Source organism: Telmatherina bonti (assembly GCF_933228915.1).
Source record: "Telmatherina bonti genome assembly, chromosome: 20".
Lineage (NCBI taxonomy): Eukaryota > Metazoa > Chordata > Actinopteri > Atheriniformes > Telmatherinidae > Telmatherina > Telmatherina bonti.
Genome location: NC_136618.1, coordinates 14,462,688 through 14,479,942, shown reverse-complemented (window position 1 = coordinate 14,479,942; position 17,255 = coordinate 14,462,688). Strand labels below are relative to the sequence as shown.

General features: G+C 40.8%; 1 protein-coding gene across 1 annotated transcript; it reads left to right on the top strand.

Annotated features, from left to right (window-relative positions):
* Window positions 1–224: 224 nt before the first annotated feature.
* oplah (5-oxoprolinase, ATP-hydrolysing) lies at window positions 225–16,506 on the top strand. Its single transcript, XM_079260108.1, has 28 exons — window positions 225–334; window positions 1,062–1,277; window positions 2,200–2,391; window positions 2,856–2,970; window positions 4,184–4,307; window positions 4,803–4,998; window positions 5,106–5,271; window positions 5,548–5,686; window positions 7,128–7,195; window positions 7,707–7,882; window positions 7,965–8,105; window positions 8,191–8,303; window positions 8,430–8,600; window positions 8,735–8,872; window positions 9,011–9,149; window positions 9,644–9,756; window positions 9,994–10,145; window positions 10,261–10,421; window positions 10,525–10,626; window positions 10,729–10,903; window positions 12,417–12,601; window positions 12,692–12,838; window positions 12,989–13,123; window positions 14,429–14,578; window positions 14,691–14,848; window positions 14,934–15,094; window positions 15,216–15,313; window positions 15,704–16,506. Exons 2-28 carry the CDS (start codon window positions 1,107–1,109, stop codon window positions 15,857–15,859), a joined length of 3,942 nt encoding a protein of 1,313 aa, XP_079116234.1. The 5' UTR covers window positions 225–334; window positions 1,062–1,106; the 3' UTR covers window positions 15,860–16,506.
* Window positions 16,507–17,255: the final 749 nt, after the last annotated feature.

Below are 17,255 nucleotides of genomic sequence, written 5' to 3'. Positions count from 1 at the left end.
TCCAGTTATTGTTCCCTCCGTTTTGCTTCTGTATAAGGTTTAAAATGCAGGCAAGCACATTTGAGTAATTACTGACGTAGTACACACACGCAGACACACATATAGAGCACATGTGCTCAGCTGCTCAAATGTCACACCCAGGAATCCTGACAGGGGCGGAGTTAGACCCCGCCAGACAGCTACACTCACGCCGCCGACTCGGCTTCTTTTCGCGTGTTTCGTGCTGTAACTGGAGGGGCAGACAGAGGAAGTGTGAGAAGAAGGAGGATCAGACAAACGCAGGATTATCAGAGATTAACACTCTGCCACTGCAGCGTCAGCTTCGGACCGGAAGGTGAGTGTAAACGTATCGATGCTGCTTGGCTTCGTTGCTAAGACTCAGACATGCTTTGCAGCCGAAGTGTTATCCAGCCACGGCGTGCAGAACAGCAGCGTATCTCTGACTTCATTTTAGAGGTCATTTCCAATGTATCAGGGTGTCTGTTCTCACCAAAACAGCGATTCCCTTTGCAGAATCCGTACCCAAGGCGTGTATGTTTTTAATCCTCCAGGGTTTGCATATTTCCCAATGATGCAATGTTCCTTTAATGTAACACTTAACATGCTGCGACTACTTCTGTTCTTGAATGTTCAATCTGTGCGGATTATTTCCATGCACTTTATTTTAAAGTCGGTATGTCAACTGCATGGGAGGAAAAGTCACATTTGCAGACTTAAAAGTAATTTAAAACTCCCATTTAGACCAAATGTAGATCTTCTCAGAGGAACCAACCAGTTAAAATCTCCTTACATAACTTAGATGCATCAGTTGTGGAGCAAATGAGTGAGCAAGGTGCAGGAATGTGTGTGTGTGTGTGTGTGTGTGTGTGTGTGTGTGTGTGTTCGCTCGCTCGCTCGCCTGAAGCCAAATTCCAAAACCAAATCCTTTCAGCTTCTATTGTAAGTTTTCCTATTGCATGTATGGAGATAGTTTGGTTTTCTGCTAGAAAAGTATTGATCCTGCTTACTTCACATTTTGATGACTCTACTCTCATAAACTTCCATTTCTCCATCTCTTCTAGATTCTGACTCCTCCAGATTCTGTTACACTCTTCATTTTCCTCACCATGGCCGAGACTAAAGGGAAGTTCGATTTTGCCATCGACCGTGGTGGAACTTTCACAGATGTGTTTGCCCGGCTGCCTGATGGTCGTGAGAGAGTCCTGAAACTGCTCTCCAGGGACCCCCAGAACTACAAAGACGCTCCCACTGAGGGTATTCGTAGAATCCTGGAGGAGGTAAACTCTTTGACATATAAGCAAGCACTCTGCAGTTAACTATATCACACAAAGAGCTTTGCTGGCTTACAGATCAGGTGGCAATTCTGAAGTTTTATTTTCCTGACTGATCACAAGTTTTACACATAATTCATGAGTCTTAAACAAAGAGTTGTGTGATCGAGCATTACCTTAATTGCCACATTTTAAGAGCAAGTTTTTTGTTTTTATGTGTGCATTTTCTTGAAAATGAATGGCCTTTTCTTAATGTAAAGCTGTTTGGAAATTCTGAGAAAGAAATGTTTTGTCTAACACCGACAACAAAACATTCTGCAGCTGTTATTTAAAGTAAAAATGCAATCACCTGCCACAGCAAGTCACAGAAAGGTGTGCCTTAAAGTATCTATTAGCCTTGTTAGTACCTGGTTGAAACCTTTTTGGAGTATTGTGGAGTATATTGTCATGTTCAAGAAACCAGTTTGAGACGATTCAAGCTTTATGACATAGTGCAATACCCTGTTGGAAGTGGCCACCAGAAAATGGATACAATGTGGTCTTAAAGGGATGGAATGGGGTTTTAACAATGCTCATTGGGTACTAAGGAGCTCAAAGTGTGTGAAGAGACTGACCTCTACACTGTTACACCAGCAGCAGCCTGAGCCATTGACATAAGGCAGAAAGGATTCATGTTTTTATATTGTCTAAGTAAAACTATGGCCTACTATCTAAATGCTGCAGGTGAAATCCAAACATATTAGACCTGGCAACATTTTTTCAATCTTTTTTTGTCCAGTTTAGGTGATCCTGTGTGAATTGTAGCCTCAGTTTCCTGTTCTGGCTGGCTGATGAGCTATTTGTTTCAGCAAGTAATTGGACATGTGTAACTTACAAGGTGACTGCCTATAAAATTTTTGTGAACATATTTAATCATTTTCTTTGGCAGGAAACAGGACGAGTGTTCCCTCGGGAGCAGCCCGTTGACACTTCTCTGATTGGCTGGATCAGAATGGGCACCACGGTGGCAACCAATGCGCTGCTGGAGAGGGAAGGAGAAAGGACTGCACTTCTGGTCACAAAGGGCTTCAAGGACTTGCTGCATATCGGCACACAGGCCAGGCCGAAGCTGTTTGACTTGGTCTGTAAGACTTCTGTCTGTGCATGTGTCTGATTTATCACTTCAGTTGTCTGGTACTAGGAGCTTATCTACCCTCTCATAAATCCATATCAGTAAAACAGCATCACTCGCTACTGTATGTATGTGATGTACTCAAACAGTCTGAGTAACGGGACTTGTGTGGCTGCAACATGAGGTTAAGTTATGAGATTTTGTAGCAGAGCAGCTGGCCGTTTCTGGAGTTTGCCCTCGGACCAGTTGTATCATTAACAGTGCAGATGAGGACTCGTCTATGAAGCTCTGCTGCGGGGGGGGGGGGGGGGGGGGGGGGGTGTAGCCTGAATGTAACAGCAAACTCTGGGTTATTTTAGGTTCCATTCACATTATATGACAGCTCCTCACAAGATCTAAAGTTATATCCTCTGTTCGCTTGCTATAGTGCAACTTCTTTGAATTTCTAACATAAAACTTTGTGTGGTTAACAGGAAGTTGCGGTGCCAGATGTGCTATATGAAGAGGTAATAGAGGTGGATGAGCGAGTTGTTCTTAAGCAAGACGATTGCGAGCTGCCCCAGAAAAATCCCAAACGCTTGGTAACAGGTACAAGACATCACTTTGTCATCTGCTTTTAAGAGTTTTTTTTCCTCTTTTAAATCAGTGTTTAAAGGCAGAGTATGTAAGATTTCAAGGCGATTCTTTCCACCACCAGGTGGCAAACACCAGGTTGTGAGCAAAACCACAAAACTGCTACCTCCACAAACCACCACAGGTTGGCAGTAAAGAGCAAAACTGATCCCTCACCTCTCCTCCTTGCCAGCTCCAATGAGGGCAGGAATCGCTTGTGAGCTGTAGCTCAGAGCCGCTCTGCAATAAATGGGCTTATACTCCCCCTACTGGTGGAAAAAAAAGTACTTTTTTTTTTTTACTGGTCAGAAAAGATTCAAGAAGGGTCTTTGTCATTAATTAAACTTGTAATTTAATAACACATCAAATATGGACAGACTGGAAACATACATGTTTAAAAAACAATCTAATTATAATTGTACTTATTTTTTTAGTTAATTTATTTTGAAAATATTGAAAATCTTACACTTTTTAAAAAAAAATCCCAAATGGATCCACACTCAGTCAAAATAGTGAACAGCAGTCATAACATTGCAATAAGTATCCATCATAAATGCGTAATATTTATAAATACTGTTCACTCAATGATGAAAGAAGTTGTCAATAAACTACTATTTTATAGTTTTGAGTTTTAATATTGGCCCTGCGATGGACTGGTGGACTGTCCAGGGTGTACCCTGCCTTTCACCCAAAGACTGCTGGGATAGGCTCCGGCTTCCCCCACCGAACCTTAATCGGATTAAGTGGTTAGGATAATGATGATGATGATGATGATGAGTTTTAATATTGGTTTGTGAGTTAAAAAAAAAAAGTTGACAATATATCAGACTGATTTTCCTGGGTTTTTTTTTTTTTAATAATCTTATTCTGTTCTCCTCTGTCAACAATATCAGACGCATAGTGGAAATGTTAGTTAAACTGGACTCAGTATGTAAAAATGCCCTGACAGCCTTAACAGAAATGACAACACAAACCATTTTCAGTGCACAAACAGAACTTTAGCTATTCCATATCCAGAAAAATTCTGTTTCCTTCATGTTTTGTGCGCTGAAAACAGTAAGAGTAATACAGTGAAGCCTAAATACAGTGTTTTTCAGTTACTGGGACACTAAGCTGCTCCGGATCAGAGCATGTTCCTAATATGTAACATGGTTTGAAATAATCCCAATAATCCGTGTTTGCATTTTAGGTAAAACGTGGGAAAATCTGGAGGTATGGAAGGAGCTTGATCTGGAGAAAGTGGAAAAAGACCTGCGAGGTGTTTTGTCCCGTGGTATCACCAGCCTGGCAGTTCTTCTGCTGCACTCGTACACGTCAGTCTTACAAAAAGAGCCTCGTTCTTCGTCCTTCGTCCTTTACTATCTCACCCTCCCCTCTGGCTTCTTTCAGCTTCTAACTTACTATTTACTTGTCATCTGATACTTGATTATATAAGTCCACACTCCCAGTATCTCATTGTCTCTATGGGAGCAGCTCCATGCATGTCAGTGGTGTCCAACAGCCTGTTTTTATTGTGTGTGCAGCTCAACGGGTTTACTGGGTGGAAGTTCAAGGTTTTCTTAAAATTCTCCCCCTTTTACTGAAGCTGCAAGGCCACCTTTTCCCTATACTTGGAAGATATGAAAGCAAACCATCTAGTTCTTTATTTTATCACTTCACATATATAGTCCGTAAGAGTCTCCTGTCCTTTACAAAGACCTGTTAAAAAGGAAAAGACAAACAATAAAACCAGTGGGTTAACCTGTACAAAAAGCTTAATGTTTGACTCCTGTCCAAGTTTATCCCACATGTCTTGCTCTGCGTTTCAGGTGGTCTGTTCACGAGGAAGCCATTGGCTCTCTGGCACGTCGTCTGGGCTTCACCCAGGTGTCTCTCTCCAGCGAGGTAATGCCGATGTTGCGGGCAGTGCCTCGAGGCTACACCGTCTGCGCTGACGCCTACCTCACACCCAAAATTCATCAGTATTTAAAAGGCTTCACCTCTGGCTTCAAAGGTGCCCTGAAGGTGTGTTTTAAATGTGTCGCACGTCGTATTAAATAGATTCAGGAAAACAAAACACATTTCAGAAATCTAAATTAGGGCGCCTCTGTCTTGTTTCTGTGCATCCTCAGGACGTGGATGTCTTGTTCATGCAGTCAGATGGAGGTCTGACTCCCATGGAGCAGTTCTGCGGTTCTCGGGCGGTTTTGTCCGGCCCAGCGGGGGGCGTGGTGGGATACGCCATTACCTCCTACAGCCAAATGGAGAAAAAGCCGGTAATTGGCTTTGACATGGGCGGTGAGTGTGTGTGCGAGAGGTGGAGTGGAGGGGCTGTTCCCTCCTGGAACTGCATAGCTTCCCCATATTGTCTTTTAGTTCTTTGTGTACACGCTGTCATTGTTTCTTAAATCCTCACTGACACTTTGAGGGTTTGTTATACAAAAGGAAAAACAACAGTTAATCATCTGTCTGAGGGAAAAAAAATGATCAAACATCCTCTCTATGATTCTTTATTAGCTAGCTTGTTGTGTTTTTCTTCCTTCTGACTCCATCTGTTGTGCACCCGCCCTGCAGGAACTTCCACAGATGTTAGTCGATATGCAGGACAGTATGAACACGTGTTTGAGGCGACCACAGCCGGAGTCACCCTGCAAGCCCCTCAGCTGGACATCAACACTGTGGCTGCTGGAGGGGGATCTCGGCTGTTTTTCAGGCGAGTTTTATCAAGGGATGCAACAGATTGTTGCAATAGTTTAAATACTAGTGGGGGGGGGGGGCGTTTGCTGTTAAAATGTTGTCTTTAGATATTCATCAAAACTTAGAATTTTTCTTTTTTTCAATAAAGGTTTTTATATCTTAACTTGATCTTGTGCAATAGTTCTTCAGGCTTTCTGATGATCTTTTAAAGGATATTTGTTGCATTTAACCCAATAATCAATCATTTAATCTGACCATGTATAGAGAAATGAGCTTTTTTGATGCTGATTTTCGAATTATTCAAGCATAAAAAGGGCTCCAAATTCAAAGGATGAACCACGCTGCGTGTACACATAAAAGACAACTTTGCAAAGATGCAAATGCAGAACATATTTCTAGCAGCCTTCCTTTTTTTTAGTTGCATCTATTGATAAAAGGTGAATGGTGACACATGTTGACAGGTTATAAAATAGCATTTTTGCACCTACATTATGATTCCAAAAACTTTGTAAATCTCTTCAATTTGTGCATTGCCCTTAAAACTGTTAACTAAAGAAGTGAGAAATCTAAAGATAAAAAACGTCTATAGCCGATGGACAGTATATGAATGTGGTTTCCTATCGAAATAGGATTTCTGTTCCAAGTCTTTTGTGGTGAAAAATAAGCTGAGCCAAAAGGCAAAGCTCTTAATTTACTGGTCTAACTTTGTTCAAAACCTCACTTATGGCCATAAGATCTAGAGAGTGACCAAAAGGACGAGACCGCAATGAGCTTCCTTCAGATGGTGGCTGCACTCAGTCTCTGGGATCATGTGAGGAGCTCATGCTGGAGGGATAGTGTATCCCTAATGGGCTGTAAAAGCTAGCAGGGGCTGGAGATTGTCTCCCTCCTGAACCTGTTCCCTCCTTGAGTTTACCTTGGATGAGTTTGAGAAAATGGGTGGGCAGTTTCCATGGAAGAGACTGCATCTCAACTAACTGAACTCGATAATGAGGAACAACAGCTGAGAAAAACTAGAATTCATATTTTTCATAAAATTCTGAACTTTTCCATCATTTTGAGGTAATTTCTTTATATAAGGCTCCTTGTTTATGGATGTCATTTGCATAAAATTGTGGATTGAGTTAAATATAAAAAATGCACTTATGTTTCCTGTTTTCATGTTTCTATAATTCACTGCATCATTTCCATACAAAAGGAAACTGAAGGAGAGTCAAGCCTTTCACACAGTACTGTAACTGTGTAAGTTATGCAAACGTTTAAAGTGGATCATTAACTCTGTGCTGGGACAGAGTTACGCGTGTTTAAATACCTGTAAAATCTGCAGCTTGTAAAGATTAGCAAATCTTTTATGAGGTCCAGTTAAAAATGTATGGTACCCTTTAGTCTCTAAATAAATCAAGCTGTTGGAAATCCATTTTACTTATTTAAATTTACTCATTTTCCCCTCCCTCCAGATCAGGGATGTTTGTAGTTGGACCAGAGTCTGCAGGTGCACATCCAGGACCAGCCTGCTACAGAAAAGGTGACAGACTTTGTGAAAGGCTTGTGTTTTTCTTAATCTTTCGCTTCTACCAGCTTCTTTCTTCTGCTCTATGCTGCTTCTTTCAGATGTTGTCCTGGTATAGTAGTTACTACATTTTCATCTCACTTTTTCCAACAATACTTGCTTCATATATCTGAATAATCATGCTTTTGTTGATGTCAGATCTAAAAGACAAGGATCTCTCCCATCTCTGTCCTTAACGTATCCCATCTAAATAAAATCTACTTAATGTACATGAAGGTTAGGAATAAGTTTAGGTTTCAGGTGATGTACTTCCAGCTTGTCTCGTAGAGCAGTGATGTTGAAACAATAAATGACGAATATTTCTCTTTAGCAATATGAGACGGAATGAGTCCAGTTTCACATTTCACGATCTCTGTTTTAGCTGTCAGCTTTATCAAAAAATATTTAAAATGTTGAAAATACATTAATAAGGAGTTTAATTGTGACAATGCCTGATACCTAGTGGGGCTTTTTATTTTTCCCCCAGGTGGCCCGTTGACTGTGACTGATGCTAACTTAGCCCTGGGTCGTCTCCTTCCTTCCTTTTTCCCAAAAATCTTTGGACCCGGGGAGAATGAGCCCTTGTCTTCAGAGGAAACCATGAAGCATTTCCGCCGCCTCACTGAGGAGATCAACATCTTCCTGTCTTCTAATCAATCACAGGCATTTATATTTTCTGAAGTTTTCTTAGTATTTCTGAAGGTGTTCATTATGGAAAATTAACTTTTTTTTTTTTCTTGTTGAGATGGGGGAAAATGGGGCCAACAGCTCACAGAGCAGCATGTTGACAAACAGCCAATCAAAGATGACTGTGGAGGAGGTTGCCATGGGATTTGTTCGCGTTGCAAATGAAGCAATGTGCCGGCCAATCAGAGCTCTGACACAGGTATTGTCCATGCTGACTTCTTCAAATGATATTTTTCAAATATTTTTTCTGCTCCACTCATCACCTTTTTCATTTACCTCCACAGGCTAAAGGTCACGATACGTCTCAACATGTGCTGGCATGTTTCGGGGGTGCAGGTGGCCAACATGCCTGTGCCATAGCTCGAGCCCTGGGGATGAAGACTGTCTTTATACATAAGTAAGCCTGATAAAATGTGTGTGTGTGTGTGTGTGTGTGTGTGTGTGTGTGTGTGTGTGTGTTACGGTGGGAATGATGGTAGTGGTGCGACAAACTGAATCTCTCGTGTGTGTAATGTATTTGTAGGTACAGTGGTGTGCTCTCAGCATACGGTCTGGCGCTGGCAGATGTGGTGGAGGAGGTGCAGGAGCCGTGCTCGCTGCGGTACGAGCAGCAGTCTTTCAGCATGCTGGACCGGAGCGTGGAGCAGCTCACCCAACGCTGCCGCGACACTCTCTGTGGACGAGGCTTCACCAGGTCAGAAGTAGCATCTATACCAGTTGGAAGCATTTTCTCAATCTTACCCATTTAACCAGTCGATTTTATACTTTTTCCTGTTTGGTCATTTGCAATGTATGTCTGAATAATCTTATCATTATTTTTCTCTTCAGCGGTCAGATAACTACTGAGGTTTTCCTCCACCTACGTTACGAAGGCACCGACTGCGCCCTCATGGTTACTGCCGCCGGTTACCCCAGCAACACTCAGTCTTGTAAAGCTGGTGACTTCCGCAGTGCCTTTACCAAACGGTTTGCTGAGTTTCCTGTTTATTTTTGTGAATGTTTTGTGCTAGCAAAGATACCATTAAGTCAATGTGTCAAACTTCTGAAAGGAGATAGTCGACTTTGGAGCTGCCTGTTTCCTCTTATTTTACTCTCAATCTTTAGTTACCTGAAGGAGTTTGGCTTCACCATCCCAGACAGACCTATCATGGTGGATGACATCAGAGTGAGGGGTTGTGGGAAATCCGGTATTAAATCGGTACATAAACCAAAGATGGGACACAAACAGGCCAAACCTGTGACGGTAAATAGCCTCAACAGACACAAAACACACCCTTTTAATTTCCGCTAGAATGTAGTATGTAGGGGTGGAAAAAACTGGAAATTGGGATTTACTTTCTTCACAATTTTAAAATCAATTTTTTTTCAGAAAAAAATCTTTTTTTTTTTTTTTTTTTTTATTCAAATAAAAAAATTAATGCACTATAGATTTTTTTGTCATATATGTTGTTTTTTTATTGATGTTTTTACTTGTCTTCTTGGGTTTTATGGGGGCAGAATGATGGTCTGGCTACTGTGTTGTTTTTTCTTCATTGAAATGAAGAAAAATAACAAGCAAAAAAAAAAGTTGTATACATTTTTTTTTTTTTTTAATCTACAAACATCAGCAATCTTGAAGAATTGTGAGAATCGCAATTTAAATCGAATCGTCACCCAATAAATTTGGAACAAATTGAATCGGGGCAAAAGCATATCGTCACACCCCTAGTAGTATGTATCCTTTGCTCTTCTTCATAGATGACCAAATGTTACTTTGAGGGTGGTTACCTGGACACTGGTGTGTATTTATGGGAGGAGCTGCCATGTGGCTTCAACATCCAAGGACCAGCCATCATCATTGACAAAAATAGGCAGGCAATCTCATAGCTTTCACATCATGAATATTTATTTTAATCAGTGTGTGCTTTGCTAATCACAACAAAAAAAAAACTGTTTAGGTGTTATTATCATGAATTCACATCTTTTAAATTTGGTATTTTTGACATCGCAGTTTATATTTCTAGTTTGGGATTAACCCAACTTTAGATTAATTTCTAGGTGTGTTTATCCTCTCTGAGTAAGTGAATTTGTCCTCTTTCCTGTATCAGCACCATCCTGGTGGAGCCTTGCTGTGAGGCCCATCTGACAGAAGGAGGCGACGTTTGCATGACGGTCGGTTCAGATCCTCACTGCGTCCTCGGCACCGAGCTCAACACTGTGCAGCTCTCCATCTTCTCCCATCGCTTCATGAGCATAGCAGGTATGCTAACACAGGAAAGAGAAGATAAAAATGAGAATGAGGAACGGTGTGTAGGTGGTCAGGATGTTTTAAGCTCATGTGTGATTGGTTGAGTTCATTCCATGGTCCACTACAGAGCAGATGGGCAGAGTCTTGCAAAGAACCTCCATCTCCACAAACATCAAGGAGCGTCTGGATTTCTCCTGTGCTGTGTTTGGTCCGGATGGAGGTCTGGTGTCCAACGCGCCTCATATTCCTGTCCACCTGGGAGCTATGCAAGAAACTGTGCAGTATCAGGTGAAGGATACTGCTTCCAGAAAAGTTCTCCAGAGTGCTGTCATGAAGTGGGACCATATTAAAAACAGAGAGGGAGTATTCATGCTGTGCTTCTTCTCTGCAGATCAGATCACAGGGGAACAAGCTGAAAGAAGGGGATGTGATTCTGAGTAACCACCCATGTGCTGGCGGCAGCCATCTCCCAGACCTCACAGTCATCACACCGGTCAACCAGCATCGCTGTCTCATAACTTTATTTTGGATTGCCCCCCCCCCCCAACCACACATCTTTACCTAATTGCCTGCTTTGTACTATTTTCCATCTTAGGTGTTTCGTAAAGGGGTGAGCAAGCCTGTGTTCTTCGTAGCCAGCAGGGGGCATCATGCTGACATAGGAGGCATCACTCCAGGCTCAATGCCCCCCCACTCTACCTCCCTCCAGCAGGAGGGTGCCGTCTTCATTTCCTTCAAGCTTGTCACTGGGGGAGTCTTCCAGGAAGAAGGTACGAAAGGAGGGGATTGTGATAGCATTCCCGTAACCACCAATCACAGCAGAGTTTCAGCCCCCCTACAGTCCAGTCTCTGATCCCATGAGGCAGCCCATGAATCAAAGACGTGCTTAGATAAAACAAATATAATGATATCCAACTTCTTTTCTTCGACTTTTTTAAGAAAACAATAAACTACACTTTTGACTTACTGACGAAGGCCAGTTTGCTGAAATGTGTTGGTGTATTTAAAAGTCACTGTGTGTCACTGTGCTAGAGGAATCAAGGCATTTTAGTTACTTTTAAAGGAGAGTGGCTTGGGTTTTTGTGATATTCAGGCTTCCTACTTCCAAAGAGCACCTCAGACAAGAACTGGTGAATTTTTTGAAGTGGGCTGAAACATTGTTTTGTTGTGGTAAAATTAACGTCCAGAGGCTAAAATTGCACCTCAGATAATTCAAATTGCTCAAACCATGTTGTTTAATATAGACTTTCAGGGCAAGGAAATTTATATTTTACATTCTCTTCTTAAATAATAACAATGTATGTTTAAGTTTACATCATTGTTAAACCTGATTAGTCATCTTTATAATGAGATTTAACCAGTTAGGATTGCACTTCTGTGCCACAAGCAGCACAGCTCAACATGAGTTGTGCACCACAAAATGTGCAGAAATCCCCTCTAATATTCTCTTGTCTATAATATGACCATTTTGGGGAGGAGATGCAGGGATGTTGTGGTGTTACTGAGGGTAAAATTATGTGTTGTTTCTCCAGAATTAATATGGGACAGTGCAATCATCCAAAATTGCATAATATTTTGGCACATTTTAGGGGACACAACCCACATGTTTTGCTGTGTCGCTCACTCTACAGATTAATGACCCTTCTGATTTTTTTTTTTTTTTTTTTTTTTTTTTTTTTAAGGTAATTACTCAGGCTTTCCAGCAAATTTTAAATACAACACTAGTTGGTATGATTCAAGAGAAAAAAATAATCATCCTTGCATAAATTTTTGTACTTTCTGTGAAAAGTTAGTAACCTTGGAAATATTAAGCACTGTGTCATTAACAAAGTTGGCACCATTAAATAAAGCATGAAGGATACAGTTCACACATGTGAATACACATGTGAACATATTCGAATTTATACATTTAAAAGAAAAAAAGACAGCTCCATGTGTGTAAAATGTGTAGATGGTGTCAGTTCCATCTGTTGTTATTGTTGTTTGTTTCTTTGTCATAAAAGATGCTCCTAAGAAACACCTTACTTTAGCATTTAGATTGTTTAACAGGCATTTATTTAGAGATACTTTCAGGTCATTCAATTTAGGAGCCCTTCCTAAGTTTTTTAAACAAGTATTCAACGACTCTTTAAGACTGCAAAATTAAATGATCAGATTTTCCTTGAGCTTTACTTTAAGCAAAGGTTTTAAATTAGCCACAACAGAAAACTGAAGTTTATCTTTCTGTATCTCCGATCACAACTGGCTACATCCCTTTCCTTCTTCCACCTCTCACCATATCAGCTGTTACTGAGGCTCTGATGGCTCCGGCCCAGTACCCGGCCTGCTCTGGGACTCGTAATCTCCACGACAACCTGTCAGACCTACGGGCTCAGGTCGCGGCCAATCAGAGAGGCAGCCAGCTAGTGGGCGAGCTGATTGACAGCTACGGGTTGGCTGTGGTTCAGGCTTACATGGGGTACATCCAGGTAACTGTGGCTACATTGTAATATTTGGTATCTGTGAATGCGGAGAAAAAATGCAGTATTTTGGTAAAACATGTGTGATTTATGTTTCAGAGCAATGCCGAGCTGGCAGTGAGGGACATGCTGAAAGAGTTTGCACGTTGCAGGCGGCAAAAAACAGGCTCCTTGGAGGTGAAGGCAGAAGATTTTATGGACGATGGGACTCCAATCAGATTGCGAGTTCAGATTAATGAAGAGGAGGTGAGAAGAGACAAGATGATGCTAATTGCAGATCAGTTTTAAGATTCAGGCTATTTGCTGACCCTGCCTTATATGGCTGCAGATCCCCGTTATCTAAACGACAGGAAACTTTTAGAGTTGCATTAAATTAAGGAACCTCCATCGTTTCAGGGAAGTGCGGTGTTTGACTTCTCAGGGACGGGAACTGAAGTGTGGGGGAACTGCAATGCTCCACGAGCCATCACCCTGTCAGCTCTCATCTACTGCCTCCGCTGCATGGTTGGGCAAGATATTCCTCTCAATCAGGTAGATAGCTGCCTACACAGGGGAAAATTTGTATGCTTTAAATATATTGTCTTTTGATTAATATTGTATCCTTAATTACATGGATGATGCCTACCCAGATTCCTGTATTAGTTAGAAAAAGAAGGAATCAAAAGCAGTCAACATGTGGTGTGAAATGATCTGATCTGTTACCAGCACCATTTACAGTGTGAACTTCTTCTAGCTAGCTTTACTTAATATTAGATCTCTGTCCAACAAGTCACTGTTATTTAATGACTTCTTAATTTCAGACGGTTAAGGTGTAGTTTTTCTGACAGAACATGGTAAACAGAAGATAAAAGTGCTATTGTTCTAAATAAAACAGCACCTCCTCATTTTAGTTTTATGAATAAATGTTGAAACAAGAAGAGAGGTGGAGAAGAAACCTTATTTAAGGATTCGTTCACATGTAAAGAGATATTATTTGTCATCAATGCTTCATCTCTAGTAGACTGAATTACTCTAATGCTAATCTGCAGCTTTTCCAGAACGCTCCAGGACTAAGAAATCTGAACATGTCATGCCAGTTTAACGTCTTTACACTGGCTTCCAGTCAGTCACGGGATAGATTTTAAAACCCTGCCGATTGTTTACAAACCCCAGAATGCATTTGTCATATGTTCAGAGAATATAAACCAAGCAGAGCTCTTAGATCCAAAGATTTAGGTCAACTAGTCCAGAGTGGAGTCCTAACTAAACATGGAGAAGCAGCATTTAGGCTGCAAACAAGTGGAACAAACTATCAATGGAGATTAAACTCTAGATACTTTTAAATCCAGATTAAAAAACATTTCTTTTCTCATGCGCATAAAATCTGAACGGTAAGTTTAGACATTTATATATATATATATATATATATATATATATATATATATAACAAAAAAAAATCACAATAAAATTAATTAAATCAAATTTATATATATATATATATATATATATATATATATATATATATATATAAAAATTTGATTTAATTAATTCTATTGTGATTTTTTTTTTATATATATATATATATATAAAATTTATAAATATATATATATATATATATATATATATATATATATATATATATATATATATATATATATATATATATATATAAAAATTTGATTTAATTAATTTTATTGTGATTTTTTTTTTTTGTTTGTCTGTTGCTGCCTTTTGCTACTTTTTATTGCTTTCTTGACTCCATCTGTAAAGTTTTGTGTAAAGCACTTTGAAATGTCTTGTAGATTAAATGTGCTGTACATATAGAATTTGCCTTATTTTTCTGTTTTACTTAATCAGGGTTGTCTCGCACCTATCAAAGTGATCATCCCTCCTGGCTCCATTCTCCAACCTTCCCAAAATGCAGCAGTTGTTGGAGGAAATGTGCTCACATCCCAGAGAGTGGTTGACGTCATCTTCAAGGCGTTTGAGGTGTGCGCTGCCTCACAGGTAGGAATAAATCTCCATGTCCGGCTTATTTTTTATTGTTTAGTTGAGCTTGTGTTTCTGAAAGGATTTCTGAGCTTTTTTGCGTGCGCTGATCTATCTTCCTTACATTTAGGGCTGCATGAACAACATTTCATTTGGCAGCGAGACAGTCGGTTATTATGAGACGGTTGCTGGGGGAGCTGGGGCGGGGCCTGGCTGGAATGGACGGAGTGGAGTACACAGTCACATGACCAACACCCGCATCACTGATCCAGAGATTTTGGAGAAGAGGTGAGATGAATATTAGAAGAGAAAACTAAAAGTCTGGTAATGTAAATATATATATCATGATGACGTGTTTGCTGCTCCTGTTTAGGTATCCTGTCATTTTGGACCAGTTCTCCTTACGGCCAGGCTCAGGAGGTGCAGGGAAGTACCGCGGTGGAGACGGCGTGATCCGTAAGCTCCTGTTCAGGAAGAAGGTTGTTCTGTCTGTACTGACAGAGCGGCGAGCCACTCGTCCTTATGGCCTTCAAGGTGATCTCTGAACCTTAGTTTTCCTTTTCAATAGTAGATTTTAACCTGACTCCATCCAGCCTTGTGACTAGCTGTCGCTGTCTATTTTTTTACCATGTTTTATTTTCACTCTGTTGATCAGGGGGTGATGATGGGGCGGCAGGGCTGAACCAGCTCCACAGAGCTGATGGACGAGTCCTCAACCTAGGAGCCAAAACCAGCGTCAGCCTTCAGCCAGGGGTGAGACCCTGTCATATCAGTATACTTTATCATTTAAAAGGTGGCAATTGATATGTTTTTTTGTTTTTTTTAATCTTTTTAAATCCATCCATCCATTTCCATTTGGTCAATTTAAGGGTCAGGGGACACTGGGGTCTATCCCAGCAATCATTGGGTGAGAAGTAGTGTACAACCTGGACAGGTCACCAGTCCATCACAGGGCCAACACAGAAAGACAAGCAACAACTCACCCTCACACACGCTCCTAGGGACAAGTTAGAGTAACCAATCAACCTAACATGCATGCTAACATCTTTGGACGGTGGAAGGAAGCCGGAGTAGCCGGAGAGAACCCACGCATACGCAGGGATTTTCTTGAATCTCAAACCCAAAACCTTTCTCCCCCTACAGGACATGTTCTGCCTCTACACCCCTGGAGGAGGTGGCTTCGGAGAAGACGAAGATGCCTCAATCGGAACGCCTCAGAGCAAGCGACGGCGCTTGAATGAAACCTTCCCCGAGAGGGGGAGCGTATTTGAATACCGAATGGCACAAGAGGGAGTGTGAAGGAGAAAGAAGGAAGAATCAGCTGATAGGAGAAAATGGAGGGAGTGCAGGTGGGGACCACAAAGGATCACAGGCCGAATGAGAGTCTGGCTTTTTGTTAAAAAATGTAGCGAGTCTTGAACTAATTGCAGTTAAACTGTGATAGCAGCAATTTCACTACTCTGTTGTATTGAAGGTGCATACATGCAGGCGGGCAATACTTTTTATTCTTTTTACTTGAATGTGGGTAGAAAAACATTTACCACAGTGTTAGCCAGTAGCCTACCTGTAAAATTTAGGTAAAATTCTGAGATGGCACTGACTCAGTTAACAAAACAGGAAAAAGCTAATAATACCTTTTTACAAACTAAAAATTGTGTTGAAAAAAAATATAATTTTTTAACATGTGAACACATTTTGTAGTAACATTTTGATCAAGTATATTTAACTGTTCATTAAAATCTCACGTTTTCCACGATAGGTAACATATCCTGGGTTGCTTTTTTTTTTTTAGGTGTCAACACTAAATTCTGTTAAATTGTCCCAAGATAAGAATAAGATTAGCAGCAGCTGCTCTCTTTTACCTGCTGTCTAAAACGAGTTTTGAGTTGTGGGTTATTTCTGTCCTTCTGTTATTTTATAGAGACAAATAAACCTCATTTCCTCTTCCTCATGTCCTCTTTTAGTCTTTGTGGACATGCATGTCTGCATCTTTTAACTGTGGATGAAGATGTGTCAGTTGGTTCATAAAAACTCCTGCAGCTGAATAGTTGAAGCAGTGGGGCTTAAACTGTTTCATCGATACCCTTCTGTCTCATTCTGGGAAAAAAAAAAAAAGCAACACATTCACTGCACATGGGCTGTTTAAAGCAATTTACACAACTACAGAATTCATGCGGGACAGTCACACCCATGATTGTTGTGTTTGAGGGAGGTGGGGGGGAGTATTTTTCCCTGTTTAAAGCAGTGGCCCCTCCTCCCATCTGTTGCGTCAGGAATGATCATGGAACAGAGGAGGAAGGATGGTGAGGGAGTGCAGGCATGCGTAGGCAGCCGATACAGAGATAGTAGCCACAGCAGGGGAAGCAGTGGGAGGCTGACGGCTGCGGGACTGCTGATGTAAATCACCTGGCTGCGTGCATGTGCTACGATTTCCATCCAGAGGCCATAGATCATAATTCCATAAACCACCATTTAGTCTAGACAATGAATATGTTTTCAGTGAAATAAAAAAAAAATTGAATTTTGTTTTTAATTATCTTCCAAAGTTAAGCTTTGAAACACAAAAACTTCCAAAAATGGAAAAGAAACCCCACAGAAAGTCTCTTAGTAATTACCACAAGCAAGCCTTCATATAGTAGCTAAATTTCTGGCTTTTTTCAGAAAGCAGTGAATTTGTACATATTTTGAAAGCAAT

Coding starts and splice junctions, on each gene's coding strand:
- oplah (XM_079260108.1), top strand. CDS start 1,107: ATGGCCGAGACTAAAGGGAAGTTCGATTTTGCCATCGACCGTGGTGGA. Junction 4,308..4,802: donor CTTCTGCTGCACTCGTACAC/GTCAGTCTTACA, acceptor TCTGCGTTTCAG/GTGGTCTGTTCACGAGGAAG. Junction 7,883..7,964: donor TGTCTTCTAATCAATCACAG/GCATTTATATTT, acceptor TTTCTTGTTGAG/ATGGGGGAAAATGGGGCCAA.